The 18,020-nt window shown below is 41.2% G+C and overlaps 1 protein-coding gene across 3 annotated transcripts; it reads right to left on the bottom strand.

Annotated features, from left to right (window-relative positions):
- Positions 1 to 1,634: 1,634 nt before the first annotated feature.
- lpin1a (lipin 1a) lies at positions 1,635 to 17,795 on the bottom strand. Of its 3 annotated transcripts, XM_085764120.1 has the most exons (24): positions 17,614 to 17,795; positions 14,540 to 14,740; positions 14,128 to 14,223; positions 11,443 to 11,539; positions 11,118 to 11,331; positions 8,980 to 9,054; positions 8,645 to 8,740; positions 8,336 to 8,447; positions 7,222 to 7,438; positions 6,890 to 7,042; positions 6,717 to 6,810; positions 6,350 to 6,549; positions 6,051 to 6,144; positions 5,807 to 5,876; positions 4,921 to 5,007; positions 4,440 to 4,532; positions 4,288 to 4,340; positions 4,048 to 4,186; positions 3,501 to 3,649; positions 3,201 to 3,287; positions 2,933 to 3,085; positions 2,487 to 2,601; positions 2,291 to 2,394; positions 1,635 to 2,160 (listed from the first exon to the last, which is right to left on the bottom strand). In XM_085764120.1, exons 2-24 carry the CDS (start codon positions 14,729 to 14,731, stop codon positions 1,992 to 1,994), a joined length of 2,859 nt encoding a protein of 952 aa, XP_085620246.1. In that variant the 5' UTR covers positions 14,732 to 14,740; positions 17,614 to 17,795; the 3' UTR covers positions 1,635 to 1,991. The 3 variants fall into 3 exon arrangements, with proteins under 3 accessions (XP_085620246.1, XP_085620244.1, XP_085620245.1); XM_085764118.1 differs by lacking the exon at positions 4,921 to 5,007; XM_085764119.1 differs by lacking the exons at positions 4,921 to 5,007; positions 8,645 to 8,740.
- Positions 17,796 to 18,020: the final 225 nt, after the last annotated feature.

Raw genomic sequence — 18,020 nt, 5'->3', positions numbered from 1 at the left:
TCTTCAAAGCCATGTGAACATCATTCAGTTTTCCTTTAGGAAAAGTCAATCACAAACACCAGCAAACATTTCTATCCTATGTATGAACAGTATAACAGACGTAGTCACAATCAATCAGAGGTCTGGTTAACAGTCTTCTGGTGTTTTGATTTCACTTCAATATACAACACATTGATATTAGAGTACAAACATTGTTTGTTTTTTTTATTTTAACTAAAATCTGGTGAATTACTTTGAGATTTTAACAGAGGGGTTTGCATTTTTAAAGTTCACTTCATATGGTGAAAAATAATTGACATTAGTCATTATTTACAGTGGTTTTCCCTGTTTTAAATTACAAAATGTGTTTAAAAAACAAACAAACAAAAAACAGGCCACCATCTTCCATAAATGTATTACAGTAAATGTTATTTGATCAGTGAATGAAAACATAAACATACAGTATGATAAATTAAAAGAAATATATACAAACAAAAACAAAAAAACAAACAGATGCTTTTGTGATATATACTATTTGTGAAATATACTGCATTTAGTTCAGAGAGTCCACTCTGGGGCAGATTAGTGCTCTACATAAAAGTACATTGATCTGTGCAGTGACAACATCATGAAATATAATAAAACTCAAAAAATAGGACCACAGTCTGAATGAGCTTATATGGCAATTGCATTGATCAGCATTAGTCATTAGAGTAACACACACTGTAAGTGATTTATGCCCTATTCTAGCATATCACTGGAGTTAATTCATTCATGAATATAAAAAGAGACATATAGAACACAGACTGAAGTTAGTTGCATTGTCCTGCATTTACCTTGAGTATAGTCACTGTACACCTGTTGGAGGATGTGTTAGTGCCACATCTTTCACAGTAGTATGGTCAAACCACCACACAGTTGGCTGGACAGAGCCTGCAAAGAGGTTTGGCACAGAGGATGACTGGATACAGTCTCCGTGAAATGTTTGCATGTTTCAGATGTTTTGTGTCACCTGGTGTTTCTGGTGCAAAGTGTTGTAATGTAACTGCTGAACCCGATAAAACTTTAGGAGTCTCTACTCCATTTCATGGTTTAAAAAATGCCACAATTCTTTTTAAACAACATCTAAAAGAGTTAAGGGTTCACTTACTTTTTCCACCTGCACTGTGAATGTTTAATGGATATGTTCAATAAAAACATTTCAGTCTTATAATTGTTTGTGTGGTATATGGGTTAAGCACATTGTGTTTGTTTATACTTGTGACTTAGATGTAGATCGGATCACGTTGAATAGCCAATTAATGCAGAAAACTAAGAAATTCCAAAGGGTTTTTCTTGCCACTGCTTTAGAAGCATAATAGGAATTCACGTGGATCTGTGTGCATGTTTTTGTGGCAGCTTTTCTAAGTAGATACTCAATGGTGTGGGATGAATGAGAGACTGCAGTGTTTGCATCTTCTGTGTGATATTCTCACAATTTTGCTGATGTTGGTGTGTGTGCGTGTGTGTGTTGTGAGTCAGTACACTTGCAGACATTTGATGTGACTTTTTTTGACTCTGTGTCTAGCCTGAGACAGAACTGTCTGTTTTCTTCGTTAACACATTTTCTGACACAACAGTCTTAAGGTTTCCTGTCTTTTTCCCTTGTTAGTGCAGATTTTTGTTCCTCATTTTTGTTTTCATACTAAACACAACCATAAATTCACTGTAATGTGGCTTCCTACTTTGTGTTTGCAGTGCTGCTTGTGCTCTCACTGTTGGCTGATGGCACAGCGGTTTGTTAATGTGGAATAATGAAAATACCTTCATCTATACTTATCATAAGTAACATCTTTGAGGTGTGAATGAGCCACCGACCTCAATTCACTCATCAAATGTCTTTCCCACACATTTCTTGGATATCTTCATTTCCTTATCTGAGCTGCCGGCTTCATAAGGAATTACAGAACACTGACCACAGCATTGTGCGATGACTAACAGCGACCCCGACCACTGGATTTGATGGTGTTTCCTCAGCTTGTCTCAAGGGCTTGTTCCTCTTCTTCCTGGTTGCTGCCATCAGGAAGTTCTTTACTCCAGTAGTTGCACTGACTGAAAGTGTCAGAGCAGGGGAAGCCTGCTTCTTCATCTTTTACTAGGACTGGGAAGACGTGGTCGACCATATCACAGAGACGCCCATAGCTGTGAGGGAGACATACAGACATTTACAGATATGTACTGGATATAACCAGAATTCAGATGTTCAGACATCTGTCTACACAAGTGTGCAGAGTCAGTTTGCATGGATGAAAAACAAAAGAATGTGGCTTACGAAGAGATATTGGTTTTGGCGTGCTCCTGTACCAGCTCCCCTTTGGGATTGACAGTAAAAATCCTGTTCAGAGGAATTCCCACCTCCTTATAGGAATACACATCCTGAAATCACATGCACACAGATGATCAGCATTGCAACTAAAAGCAAATGTTACAAGGCCAAACCAGTGTTTCTGTCTTTTTAGTTGTCCTACCGTAGCTCTGTTGCCAAAAGCAGCGTAGAAAGGTTCAGTGTTTGGGTAGAAAAGGTGTTTGATGTCTGTGAGACACTCAATCTTAAACTTCTCTGGTTTCTTCTCAATCACCTCCCTGTAAAACAGAACACATCATATCTAAATATTTCTGTTGTTTTATTGTTTCTTTAGATGGTGTGCAAGTTATCTAGTCATTTGTTTTGATCCATCCATTGAAACACTACAGCTGAGTGATGCAAATTTAATTTCAACCCCCAATTTGTTCTTGTGACATGTTAAGTGAAGTAAAAAGGGAAAAATTGTGCAACTACAATTTATATTCTGAATGACAGCAGCAAAACGCTTGGTCTTTTCAATCACAAGTTTCATTTTTGCTTCTTAAAGATAATAAAGTCTGCTTACTCCAACCTGTAATACGTCATTCATAATTATGGTGTGTGTCTGACCTGTGCAAGGCAGAAAACAGGCTGCTGGGGCTGAGCAGCACTGGTCCCATTGGCAGCATGGTTCCCCTCTCATTGACCCAGTGCAGGTATCCTCGTGTCATATCAGCCATGCCGATGGCCCTCGCTGAGCAATACATGAATTTATATCCATTCCTGTGACACAGAGAGAGCTTATTTTTTAATAATAACGTTTCCATTACACGAAAATAAACCATAAAGATTTCCTTGCACTCTGTATACTGTGTGCAGACTGTAAAGCAGCACTCACAGGCTGACTCTGTGGTAAAGCCGGGCGATACCCTGGTGCGTCCAGTCTTTACCCAGAGTGGGCAGGATGTGGCCCAGAGTGTCCGACCTACAGCGACACACAAGAGGCAACATGACACAACAGTGCAGATGTAGCTACGTGAGACCTAATTTCACACACATGGAAGACCACCCTGTTTACAACATGGTGCAAACATAGAAACATGTGTGGTACTCAAGGGGGAAAAAAATCTAAACAGGTAAAGTACAACATCTAGTGGTGAACAGCTGGAACTGAACCAGCTAACCTGCCCTCTCTTACCTGGTGATGGTTCCATCTATATCAGAGATGACTATCTTGTCATCCCAGCTCCACAGGTAGATGGTGCCATGGCAGCGACAGGTGCCCTGATACTGTGTGGTCACGCTGAACACCACATCGTTAGGGCCCTCTTTCAGCTGCAGACTAGCCTGTAAACACAACACACACAATACACACACACACACACACACAGATTAAAACAAAGAAGAAATGATGTACTTTTTGCACTGTATGTGTTTTTTATGTATGCAACGTGTTCCCTGTCTCCGCGACAAATTTCTCCCTGGTGGAGACCAATAAAATTAACCTAACCTAACCTAAATTTCTCTCTTTGTGTTTTTATTCTAACATACTCCACACAGAGACCAGATATAGTTGGTGCGAGGAAAACAATCCTTGTTTGTTGTCACATTTTTGCTTTATCGTAGTGCAATACGTAATATATCACTACAAAGCTTCACAGCTGCCGTGAACCGACTTGTTTGTATGTTATTATTTGTGGAATTTTCCCATTAAGGCCACTGAAACTATCTGTAGGACAACACACCAGTTGCTCTGAGGTCAGTCGAAGAGTCTTCTTATAGCAGACGTTGCCAGAACTCATGAGCGGCTCTGATTGGCAGGACCCGGACATCTGATTGGAGGATCTGTGTTCCTCATCACTGGAGGATGATTCATCCTTCATCCTGAAACATCAAAGGCGATCAATTCGGTATGAGATGAAGCTATTTAAAATGGATGAGAACGGAAGTGACTGTGGGAGAAATGTGGAGCTGTCTGAGGTCACCTGTTCACTGAAGCCATGGTGAGGGAGCTCTCTCCTGTTTCTGACACTGATTCCTGAAGTGCAGAGAGGTCAAAGCTCAAAACTGACATAATCCAACACACACAAACTATACACACAATAGCCCACATACACTCATAAGTGTGTAAACTCACTGATTTGGAGTCGCTGTTCCTGCTCCTCCACGAGAACCACCAACGTCCTCCTTTCTTTGGCATCTTCTCCTTCATGATGTTCTCCACTGAGGCCTGGAGACAAGCATGCACATACAACTCAAAACTGACAGAAGGAAAAACTCAAAATAAAGCAAATCCAAAAACAAAAGATGAACAGGAGGAAGCACAAAAAAATTTGCAATCTAAAATGCAGTGTCAAACATAACAAACAGCACATTTCAAATCACAATGATCTCCAACTAACTCGCCAAAAAAAGAATGCAGTTGTAGAAGAGGATATGATGGCATGCAAACACAGAGGAACTAGATAAAGGAACTAGATAAAGTAAAACCTGAAAGCAAGAGATTTCCGAACAAGACACACCACAAGGACAAACAAGGGTCAGACACACTGACGATGGTGGGAAAGACAAAGACATGCTTTGACCAACACTCAAAGCAAAGCCAGAAAGCATCATACAGGCTGGGACGGGCTGGAGCCAAACAGACCAGGGAGGCAGTATGAGAAGAGGCCAAAGACAGAAAACACGTAACTCAAACACCAACACTTAGCACAGATAATCATCAGATGGATTGTGGGATTAAGAAAAATTGTAAATAAAAGGGAAAAATAAGAAGGGGGATAAGACATTGACATTATTAAAGTGTTAGGAGAGCATTTTGATTCAAAGCAATATTTCACTGTGAGCTTCCCCATGTGTGTGTCCATCAACCACTGGCTTTGTTTGCTCAGGGTAAAGTAAAGAACCAAAAGTATTATATTCTGTCCAACAATTACTGAAATAGAGCCAGAAACAAATGTAGACACACTTTTTTGATTTGCCTTTGGTTGAACTGTCATGAAGTGACAAGAGGACGCTGACAATGAAAACACTGAACCAAAGTGAAACATTGGGCTGTGGAGCATTGTTGCAAAAATGCTCTGGAGTGCACAAAGGGTTGTGATGCGGCAGGTTGCAGAACACTAGAAAACACAGAATACCATTGTACAAAATGCAATACAATCACATTCAAATAATCTATTAAAATGATATGATAATTTTTAATTTTGGACCCAATCAAGGAGCTCAGGGAGAAAAAGAACAGAGGCTAGAGACAATCAGACCAAAAGCTAAAGCTGTCCAAAAATGTACCAAAATGTACATAGTAATGCATCAATAATAGTAATCCACTAATATAAAGACACAATATAAAATTGAGAGGGCCCATTCAGTTGCATAATGAGTTGTTATTTCTGATACGTTAATGGTTAAATACAGATCTGGAAACTTCTTCTGTCACTGATCATAATAGAAAACATGCAGTAAAAATAACTTAACGTTCATGTATCACTGTGGTGGTCTTACCTGCGGCAGAGGTTTCTGGTAGACCTGCATAGCTAACATCACAGGAGCTGCTGTGCTCCAGTTGTAGTACCTGTATCAGATGACAGAGGGCAATATAAGCACTTCTTCACACTTAAGTTAAGCTGAAGGGTGTTCATGAAATCATTGCAGATAAAACAAAATATTAACTGATTATTAATGATAAATGTGTTCAGACTTTTAAAACTACAAAACAGAGTAAGATACTGAATATTGCATAACATACTTGTTTCCTATCTTGACCACCAGGTTAGGGTCATCGATAATGGACGGATTCTCTGAGAACTGCTGGTAGGAAATTGCTCTCTCCTGGAACTGCTCTGTATCATGAAAAACACATCAAATGATAAAAAGACATGAAATTATACAGTATACTGTAGTTTCATAGTTTCATTCTATCTCTGGTTCTCTGGTCCAAAAACTGTATTATTATTAAGAAATGCACTATAATTTTAAATGTGTAGCAAATTGATGAAATAAAATGGATCTGCCAACATCATTTCCTTTCCTCATTCCTTAACCTACCCCTTGTGATTTCCGTGTTGTCCGTTAGTCCTCCACACAATGAGATGGCGACATGAGGCAGGTCCCCTAACTGGTCAGACAAACTGTCAACGCCACTGTCCATCCCACTGCTGCCCACTGACTGTGGCGACTGATTAGCGCTCCGTACTCCCATCATCATCATCTCTGAGTCTCCTTTCATTGAACTGCTGCCTCCATCACTGAGAGAGAGAGAGAGAGACAAACACTGAGCACTGCAAAAACCCCCTTGATGGCCACCAGACAGTGAATTAGCCTACTGCTCTTTAAACAGGTGTATCCAAATGTGTATACTTTGAGTGAAGTATGTTTTGTGTTCATCGTGTGCTGTGCATCATTGTAACAGTACCTTTTAGGGAAATAGAGAGCAGCTACTTCAGGCTCCAGCTCTGTAATGTCATCCAGGTATATACCATCAGCACCCAGGTGCTGGCTTCTCTTTTCTAAAAGAGATGAAATCACACTTTGTCAGTTTCAGAAAACAATGTGATACTAAGGCATAAAGATGTTTTTCATTCATACCTTTCTTCTTGGAAGGTGAATCAGTTCTTCTAATAGGACTTCCTCTATTGTCACCTTCATCCAGATGATCAAGGAGAATCCTGGGAGACGCTGAACAAACTGTTAGACCCTCTATCTCTGCACATGATGTCCCAACACTTTCCACGTGTCTGTCTAAGGATAAGAGACATAACATAGAGTCAGTTTATGCATCATAGCAAACTCAAGCTGCAGACATTTTTCACTGTGGCTCAAGGGGCTTCGTCTTTTAATGACTGCTGTACTGTAGTTTAACAGTGGTTAACAGAGAGTGATTTGCACATTAGAGGCTGAATTGTCCTCCACAGTAATACCTTGCTCTCTTCCAGCCATGTCCCCAGTCTTAGCAGTTTTATCTTCTTCAGAGTCCTTGTCCGCACCATGACCAGTGCTCACCCCTGGCTGTGAGGCATACGGATTGAGGGAAGAGGATCCAGTGTCACTGATGGCTCTAAAGTGAGTGCTGGCTGACACTGGGATGGACAATGCTGGGGCAAGTTCCTGCTGCTTGTGTGAGCTCAGGAAGGCTGGCTGTAGAAGAGATACAGAGACAGAAAAAAAATTGTTCTGTTTCTTTCTGGCATTCCTTCATTGACTTTGATCACTATCTTCTTCATCTTAAAGGGATAGTTCACCCTAGAATGATATTTCGCTCATTATCTACTCACCCTCATGTGGACTAAGGGCTGGAAGAAGTTTCAGAGTCCTCCGTCCCTTCTCTGAGTTACAGGGGGTCTTGGTGTAGCAGTGCATGTCCATATAACGGTTGTAAAGGGACACCAGAGCTCTTCGTAAAAAAACACACACAAAAAAACATCCAAATACCTCCATGCTGCTCGTATGTAATGTCCGTCTTGTGCTGAAGCCCCAAATTGCGTAATTGTCCCGAAAAAAATTAAATAAGTCTATATTTTAAGCTTGTTTGTAGCGGAAGCTTCTCAAAGCTCCTCTTCCTGGTCCGTCCAAATCTCGCGTGATTCGCAGTAACCGCACTGACGCCGGCGCAAATCACGCGAGATTTGGACGGACCAGGAAGAGGAGCTTTGAGAAGCTTCCGCTACAAACAAGCTTAAAATATAGACTTATTTAATTTTTTTCGGGACAATTACGCAATTTGGGGCTTCAGCACAAGACGGACATTACATACGAGCAGCATGGAGGTATTTGGATGTTTTTTTGTGTGTGTTTTTTTACGAAGAGCTCTGGTGTCCCTTTACAACCGTTATATGGACATGCACTGCTACGCTGAGACCCCCTGTAACTCAGAGAAGGGACGGAGGACTCTGAAACTTCTTCCAGCCCTTAGTCCACATGAGGGTGAGTAGATAATGAGCGAAATATCATTCTAGGGTGAACTATCCCTTTAACATTTGTATCCAGTAAAATTGTATATAAAAACTATTCATATTCTTTGTGTGTGTTATATACCTGCGCAGCTTGTGGCAGCTCCCCCCAGGTCCACAGCATTTCAGGGTTGTCTTTATTCTGACTGTTTAGCTCTGAGTCGCTCTTTGGTGTCGATGACCGTGAATCGTCGAGGCTGCAGAGAGATAGTCAGACACTTGACTTAAATCAGTCTCTACTCCATAGTGTTTGGTCATGCTTACTATACTTAAAAAAATAAAATAAAATAAAATAACGCAGAAATCATAATTGCCTGTATAATAATCTGTATCTGTTTACCACATTAATTAATTAATTGCCTGCATTTCATGAAGGTAAAACTGAAGGAGATACCTAGTAACAAGGGCAGAGAAGTGAGATGTCTGCTGAGGACAAGAGATGGACAGACCACAAGGTGGAGGGATGGAGAGAGTGTCCTTAATCACATTACTACAGGAACAAAGACAGACACAGAAAGACAGGAAAAAACATAGAAAGAGGACACAGAGCAGTGAAGAGAGAGACAGTAAATTATGATTATCATCATTGTGAGGACAGAGAATGTATTAAATACATCGTACAATATGAGCAGAATAAATAAAGAGAGTTGAAAAAGAGCTTGACAGACAATTAAATTAATTTAATTTAATTAATTTATCATTGTGTGTGTGTTTGTTTCTGAATGATACCTCTTTGAACGGCTCCAATCAGTGCCAGGGTGTGTGTGGGAAATGGCTGATGACCCCTGATCCCCAAACACAGGTCTAATCACAAACAGACACATGTAGGGAGATGTCAGGCATGTACACACAAACAATATTATTCACACACCATACTTTATGACTACACAGTGCCTATACAAGTCCATATATAGTAACGCATGTGGTTTATTTACACTCATAAAATGTCCTGAAACAACATTAGTAACCTGTTTGTGTCTTTGTTTGACTGTACTGGTCAAGAACCAGCATAACATATTTTCTCCTCAGTATAACACAGGACACAAAGCAGACATTCCTTCAAGTCTTTTAGGGTCTCCAATCTTTTGCCTCCCACCATGCTCCTAAAAAAGCTTGGAGTCCGAGTAGGGACCCACTGTGAGCCATCGTTTCAAAGAGACAGCGTGCACTGTGGGAACAGGACAAATCCCTGGAGCGCATCCAACGCAGAGTTGGTTCTCACTGGGATTCATGCAGATAAGCATGCACACACACGCACAAAATCATCACTCTTTTAGATGTTTTTGCTGAAATGACTTTACTGAAGTGATGCAGTGGCAACATGAAATCATAATAAGATTGGTTTAAAGGCCCTAAAACAGTTTGTTCTCATGAGCACAAATCTGTCTGCCAGAGTAAGGACTGATTCATTCTCAATGGGTTGTTTGTTGCTTTTCACTTAAATTAAAACCGTAAAGGGTGTCGTATAGCTCAGTGGGTTGAACAAGCGCCCCATATACAGAGGCTATTATAGTCCTCACTGCAGCGGCCCCAGTTCGATTCCACCCTGTAGCCCTATTGCTGCATGTCATTCCTCCTCTCTCTGTCTCCCCATTTCCCGTCTCTCTCCAACTGGTTTGCACACATTTTGACTTTTAAACAAAACATTCTTTAAAGCAGAAGTAAGTGGTCCGGTCGTTTTCGCTAATGCTGCGTTCCAGACAGGCTTTTGAAATCGTAAATTACAGCTTCAAGTCACAACTTACGACTTTGTAGCGTTCCAGGCAACCCACTCGTGTTTTTCCGACCTGTTTTACCGGTGAAAGTCACTATAACGGCCACTCGTAACTTCCGACCGGTGAACTTGTACCAGATCGAACTGGTGCGACTTCACGGTCGGAAAAATACGAGTTTCCTTGAACGCACCATAACAGTCCTCGTCCCTACGTCGCCACATTCACGGCGTCCCTTGGCTGCACACACAGCCCTGCATGCCGTTCTCTCTCCTCATTGGATAAAAACTGTAGGATACGATAAATGTTTTCTCTTCGGCTCAGAGCAGAGCAGAGTGACTGACAGACCCGTGTTTCAGTCCAAACACTCTATGTAAGTGATTGCTGTCGGAAGATATAACTATTTAAGACTTATATTAACACAAATATATCACTTACTTCTGCTTTAACTCAACAACTTTCACCCTTACCTACTGATTCAAATTAAAGCACAGATCCTAACAAGGCTCTAACAAGAGATCTGAGGGTGGGGCCTGGCCTGATGTTTGTACAAATCGTCATGGCAATCCATTCAGTTGTTGTTCAGGCATTTAAGTCTGGATTACACTGGTCGACACCACCGTCCATAGAGCCACAGAGCTGGAACAGCTGAATATGGACATTTTCCAATGTGAGCATTAACAGAATGTTCTCAGTCTACAGGGCTCTGTTTGTATTCCCCTTCTTCTGGTTTGGGCGGTGCAAATGGACAAGCTTTTTTTTTAGAACAACCACTTACACATTTGTTTACGCATGAAACACACACACACTGACACACAGTCTCTCCACTTAACTTAATTAGAGAGTTATTGGCACTGGTGCATCAGCTTCACATTGTGACTGCTGACGAATGTTGTTTACCACTGCGATGGAAAAGAATGACTTACACTGGACAACAACTAACTCCCGTTATCTCTCTGACACATACACACACACACACGCGCTAACAAAATGAAGCAAAAAAAAAAAAGCACCTCATGGGACTTGGAAATGTATAATCTTTTGGCTCTGAAATCCTGAAAATATTAGGGATTTTAGAATTTGCCATAACTGGAAAGCCTCAGTCACACAATCACACATTTTCTTGTGCACACAGACAGAGACACACACACACACCTGCTGTCGTCGCCCTCTCTCTCTTCATCCGAGCTCAAGTCAATAGTAAACATGTCCTCATCCTCCGAAAACTCTTCCCCGCTCTCCTCTCTCCTTCCTCCTCCTCCCTCTGGCCGTGTCTTCCTTCTCCTCTTCCTCCTCTTCTTGGTTATTGCTCCATCATTTTGCTGTGGTCCCAGGCTCTGGACAGGAAGTGAGCCGCACGGGATGGTGTCTATGTGATGCCAGACAATTTGCAAGAGATTAGTTTTACTGTAAAACAAAAAAGGAAATGCACATTTTTCACAATTTTATTCATTTATTTCGTTTTTTTATTAGAACCTACCATGGTGACGAGAGCTGCCCCTGCCCAGCTGAGACTCCATTAACTCCGCCCCTGTTGACATGATGGGAGATGTGGCCAGGTAGGATGGAACCACTTCCTGTAAAATATCAGTATTAAAAAAAGATGAGGAGCAGAAATGTTTACTGATTTATAAAACAAAATGTTTTTCTATTATGGATCTAAATAATCTGGTGGGAATTTGGGTTTGAGCTCAGATTAGCAAAATCACACAGATTTTCTCATCAGAGTCTCAGCACAGTGATTATAACAGGAAGAGAGAGACAGACACGCAGAGATAAGTGAGTAAGATAAAGAGATGATCCCAACAACGCGGACTGACACATGCTCTGCAGTGCACGTGTCGCAACACAGCCCAATTCGTTTTATGGGTGAGAAAAAAGGAGACAGGGCTCAGAATGTGCACGATGTCAGGTGACAGCTGATCTGCTCTCAGCTTCAACCTCATTGAAAACATTGATGCCAAAACCACTTTTGATTAATTCACATGTTTTTCTCTTCCTCAGTCTATTACCACAAGCCTCTCTCCTAAGGCTTCAAATGCCATGTCTGTGCATGAGATTTTCCGCACACTGAACCATCTTCTCACGGTCGAAACGTTGGTTTTGCTTATACGATCCTATTAAATCATTTTGCATCTAAGGCTACGAGTGTGTGACATCCCTTCTCCTCTGTTAGTCCGCACACAGAACCAAAATAATACATGTGAGATATAAAATGTGAATTCTGTTTTCAGATGGACTGTTTTCAGCTCTGCTGCAGTGCAGACAATGTGATGTCATACTTGAAACTACCAAAGTTACTGAAGAGAAACATCTCACCCAGCAATCTAAATCCATATGGTCCATCACACAGTGAAAGGAAAGTTGGTTAAATGTAAACTACAGATTACAGTAATTCCTGTTGGAACATGATGGTTAATGTTGGTTTATGTTTCACATACGGGATCTATTTGCCGACACACAGGCCCCAACACGTCCTTCCATTTCACATTACAGCCTGAGCAACAAAGGGTAAAAAGCAGCTGGGCCCGCGAGGCACAGATTACTGGGCTGAGTGCCAAACAGTTCCTTGAAAATGTTGTTGATCGTTTTTACTGTAGCAAAGACACTTATGGTGGATGGATCATGTGTGTGTCGACTTCAGCAGGACTCTGGCTCATCCTGTTTGCCCTGCTCCTCTCTGACTCTATCAGTATGACAATGTGACGGCCGTCTTCCGGTCTGTGTGGACTGTACACATATCAGTGACAGCCAGTGTCTGACAACAGGCTGCGTTCAAGCGACTGTAGCAGAAGGTGAATTTGGCCGAGCTATAAATAGCCGTGTGCTTTTCCACTCTGTGACGGGGCAGTTATGTCAAGGAGAGGATGTGGCACAAGACCCATGACTGTATAACAAATATGGTCAGACTAGATAAATAGATCTCTGTTTGTTTGAATGTTTTGGCGGGCCATTAAAATATGTAAACATTCCCCTCCTTCCCCTTCCCATGTATCCCTCGTTCATCACCTTCCAGAATCATTTGTTTTAACTAAATACTGCACTTCCAAATACTTCTATACTACTTTCTTTCTGTTGTTTTACTCACAGGAAACTTAAGGGTTGCCACAAGGTTGGCAGAGGCTCTTATTCCATGTTGTTCTTCAGCTTATGTTTCAGACACTAAAGTCTTCATCTGCTTTTGTACAAACAGTGTAGATTAGATCAGCAGATTGTTATGCGAGTTTGTTTTCCATTGAAAATAGACACACATCATTTGACCAAATGTCATTTGGACTGGTAAGGTCATCCATGTTTGTCTCTCTTCCTACCTTCTGTAAATGTCTTATACTTAACTAACTTGTGATCATTTGCCTTGTCTTATTGCTTATCCTTGCTGGAAGTTCAATACAGCTGTTAAATGGAGCTAAACAAGCACTTGCACTGCAGTGTTTCAATAGAAAAGGCTTATTTGTCTGGTTCACTGGGGGGCTTTTCACACTGGCAATTTGAAGGTGGTTCTAAAATCACCATTGCTTGTAGCTTTGTATTTTCCACAGTGCACTTGAATGCCATCTGGCACTCCATCACAATTCAATACAAGCACTCACACATAAAATACTGTAGCAAGCACCTTGCGGTTATATTTTAAAGTTAAAAATTGTGCCCTGACAACATTTCTAAGGTCGTAAAATTTATCCTCAAACAATGTCAACAGCTGCTTAATATTTCATCTTCTGCCTTCACACTGTACATAAACACTCTCACACCAAAGCAGGGCCAGGAGGACACACTTAAAACAGATACTTTAAAGCTTGTGGAAGCTTTCCAGGTTAAATTATATGAAATGTGTCACAGTTCCTGCAGCTGTCTGGCAAACCTGCTCAGGTCTCATGCTGTATTTCAGACTACAGGAGAAAAACAGCACAGTTCTGCTTCCACTAGGTGTGTCTGGGCATTGAAACTGTCAATCAAGCAATTAAACTAACAATGGTACATGTTATGTTAGTGGATCCATTAGAAAGGTGGGGAAACCTGTTACAGTAGACCTACCTCAAAGCAACACTTAAATGAGTCCAAATTAAACACTGCCTATAGTTCAGCTAAGACTTTCACCTTCATGTGAGTAGGTTATGTCCTGTCCTGCCTTTGTGCATGTTTACAGACTCTGTCAATAATTACTCACCAGCATGTTCTCTGTCTCTCTGACGAAGAAGGCCTCTCCATTCTCCCCCAGCTTCATGTGCAAACTAACCGACTCTCCATTGATCTCTATGTCCACCTGCAGGACAGAATGGATTACACCTCATCAGCCTTTTTTTCAACAACCTCCAATGTGAAATTTGATGTCAACATATTCAGTAACTTTTGATTTAGTGAATAAACATTCATCTCATTTAACAGATAAAGACCTCTTCCAGTTCTGTTGATCACCTGCTTCAGGTGCAGAAACGCATGCAACCTGAAGTGCACAGTGTTATATTAGTACTAACAGTGCTGTTTGCTCTACCCCCATACTTATATTACTCAATACTACATTTTATAATCTACAATGCTAGGTCTAAGTGTGAGTGAAGGAGGGATCACTCTAATCTCACCACTTTCTCACGTGACCGCAGAACTCCCATCTTGCCGAAGCGGACGTGGAAGGGGGAGCACTGCAGGGAGCCATCAGGCTGCCGCACCACGATGACGTCTATGCATCCAGACAGCGTTGCAGGGTTGAGTCCTCTGTACAGCTCCTTGACCTGCACAAACACCTGGCCTGCCAACTGACCCACATAGTTCATGGTCTGTAACTGGAGACAGATAAAAAGAAAGAGAAGGAATATGACAATTATTATTACTCTCTTTTCTTTAAATTTCTCTGTTTCTGCCGTGGTCACGAACATAAAGCATCACACTTTGACACCAAACATTGGACCACAGGGCCACCACGTCATCCTATCACATTAAAACACATTATTGATCCACTGAGTCCAGTTTCTGCCCACACATGCCCGCCACTCTTCAATCTCACATGTTAGGCAGGTTGCTGAAACCAAACACAAAGGTAGTTTTCACATCCCCCTCTCTATTCCTGGTGCTGCAGCTGAGTGTGGGTTGTGTTTGTGGGAGTGATTGGTGTGTGGGTGCCTGGATCCAAAACATTCTGCTTTGCCTTAAAATGTATACATATTTTTGTCTGTGTTTCAAAATCAAACACCATAATGGAAACACAAAAGCGAGTTCCCTCTCTGTGTTGCCAACACACTCGATCAGGGACGAGATTAGCCATGTGGTGCAGTGACAGTCTCTGATTCACAGCCTCTAATACTCTCTGTTTAGGAAGCCAAACACGGCCTGGAGGGAGACACACACAGGGAAGGGCATTCAACAGAAGGAGAGGGAGAGAAAAGTGTGAAAAAAAAACCCCAAAACATTTTGTGTCCAAGAAAAATGAATAGCAACATTGATCCTTTATTGATAGATAAACTGATATTGCATGCTTTCCAACAAGTTTGGAAAATAAAAAAAGATGAGGGGACAATTTACAAGCTCTGTGCCTGGTGTCTGTTGTATGCAATACACCAGTTACTGGCCCTGCAGCTATGATGAGCTATGATTTGTGTGAGTAACTACTTATGACATCGGTGAGAACTAATGATAGTAATTTCATAAACAAGCCACTTTATGTGTATTGTGCAATGCAACGGGCTCAAGTCTGTGCCTGATCAAGCCCAATTATTTAAAGCATTGCTTTGGCTTAGGAGAAGGATGAAACAACAGGAAAGAAAGAAAGAAAGAAAGAAAGAAAGAAAGAAAGAAAGAAAGAAAGAAAGAAAGAAAGAAAGAAAGAAAGAAAGAAAGAAAGAAACCAGTGTTTTGTCTCTATGATGAAGTGACCCTTGAAATCTACACCTGCCACCTGCATGCTGACTCAGATACTGGCATCTTCTATCTCCTCTTCTATCTCTTGCGCTCTCTCTCTCTCTCTTGCTCTCTCTCTCTCTCTCTCTGTCTCCCACACACACAGACACACACAAACTAAATTACCGCATTCCTCCAGGACAGATGGTCTAATATTTTGGCAGACCACGTAAGAACACTCTTATGAGCACAATTTGTGAACACACATCAGTTACTGTGAATCACAGACTGAGCGTGCTCTGCTCTATTGACCCATCATAATACTGTTTGTACACACCAGAGCTACAGAACATGATGAGATAAACATCACAGGCATGTCCTGACCAGCCTGTTATACTGTAAGAACACAACACAACACTGTTACTGAAGACTCACTGAAGACTCATGGTACCCCTACTAAAACCATTTCCTATTACACTGAGGTTTATTAAATTCAAAATTATCACATGTACATAATGCATGTGGAAAAAAAGACTCCAAATGACAAAAAATATATGTCCCTTCATTAAAGATGTCTATTCTTGCATATAGTTTATTGAGTTAGGTCTGTGGATTACCAAGCAAAGCTGGAACTTTTATTTCAGGAAGCTAAAATCTATCCTGTTTTATTTTGGGCAATTTTTTTGTCATTTGTGCAACCTGAACCTTTAATCTCCTGTGTGACTTCTTGCTGAAGAACTGGAGCTGAGATTGGTTTTCAGTGATTATATAACTATTTAACTGCTCTGTTCCAATCTCGTTCCCTTATTTATTTGTTTTCTATGTCTAATACACATATGCCACATGCAGTCTGTGCTGTGCATACCGCAGAACTGCACTGTCGGCCACGTGCAGCCACCCATACTCTCTCTCTCTCTCTCTCTCTCTCTCACACACACACACACACACACACACACACACACCAACTTACACACACAACATACTCTTCCTGGACTTTGCTGAATAGCCAATCACAGTGCTCGCCCATTATGTAATAACCAATCACAAGACAACTCATAGGGTCATTCAGTGGACTTGCTGCATTGTTTCTACTAAAGAAAGAACAAGACAGTAAAGGAAACTTCTAAATAACTGCTGTTTGTTCTGATACTATTAGTGAACAACGACAGTGGGTCAGAGCTCCATGCTCAGTGTGTATCATCCAATCCCCACACAGTCTTCTTTGTTTAAAGTTAGTCAGTGTTTAACTTGACACTATAGCAGGGACAGTGACTCCACCAGGAGAGGCAGAGGCTGAGGGATTTGCAGACAGATGATGATGTGTAAGGGATTATCCAATTAAATCAATTTAAAATGACTGGGGCAGCAGTCTCACACTCCAGTAAATGCCATACAACTAAATGCAAATAAATATAAAGAGAGATGTTTACTCTTTTCTTTATGATAGGATATATAATTTAAAATTTGACCTTCTCTTCCTCTTTCTCTGAAAAAAGAAGCATACGAAAATACAATTGGTTATCAAATTCACAAAAGCTATGATGAATATGGAGAAATAAACCAGAAGCTGCATCAATATGAGGCTGATAGTAGTAGTATCTTGTGTGGCCTATGAGGCGACATGTAAACATCTGCACACGGGGTGAGGCTCTGCAGTGGAGCTCTGCCTCCATTCAAACAGCGACAACACAAACACCACCACAACACACACGACCCACTTCATACACAGCAAATATTAGGTTTTACAGGTTACTTTAATCTTTCCATTTGTCCTGACAGCAGATTCCTATATCAAATGGTTGCGATTCTGTATTTCACTTACATTATTTATTGACGTCTCTTCTCGCTCGGGGAAATTTCTGCCATTCAAAAATGTACCAGCAAACGTCCTGTGCAGTGTTTTAGTCCCCGTTAAGTGTCAGTCCTCAGATCACATGCTGTGACAAACATAAAAACAGACTGAAAGAGCCTCGCGACGCTTTTACTAACATCTGATCTTGGATTGTCCGCTCTGAGCTGCTTCGCTATTTAAACCGCAGTTAAAATATTCCTCCCTCCGCCACGGGGACTGCAAACACACGGCGCTCCGATTGGCTGAGCCGCCCGTGACGTCACATAATGTTGACTGAAATTTTCCCTCTTAAACTCTGTAATATTTTTTCATATCTGAATTTCCCACTCTAACTTACACTCTATTAATTGAACCGATGGCCTGTCTTATGAGGAATC

Source organism: Trachurus japonicus, chromosome 3, assembly GCF_045865225.1.
Source record: "Trachurus japonicus isolate A0001 chromosome 3, Traja_1.0".
In the NCBI taxonomy this organism is placed as follows: domain Eukaryota; kingdom Metazoa; phylum Chordata; class Actinopteri; order Carangiformes; family Carangidae; genus Trachurus; species Trachurus japonicus.
This window is presented reverse-complemented; position numbering and strand designations above follow the sequence as displayed.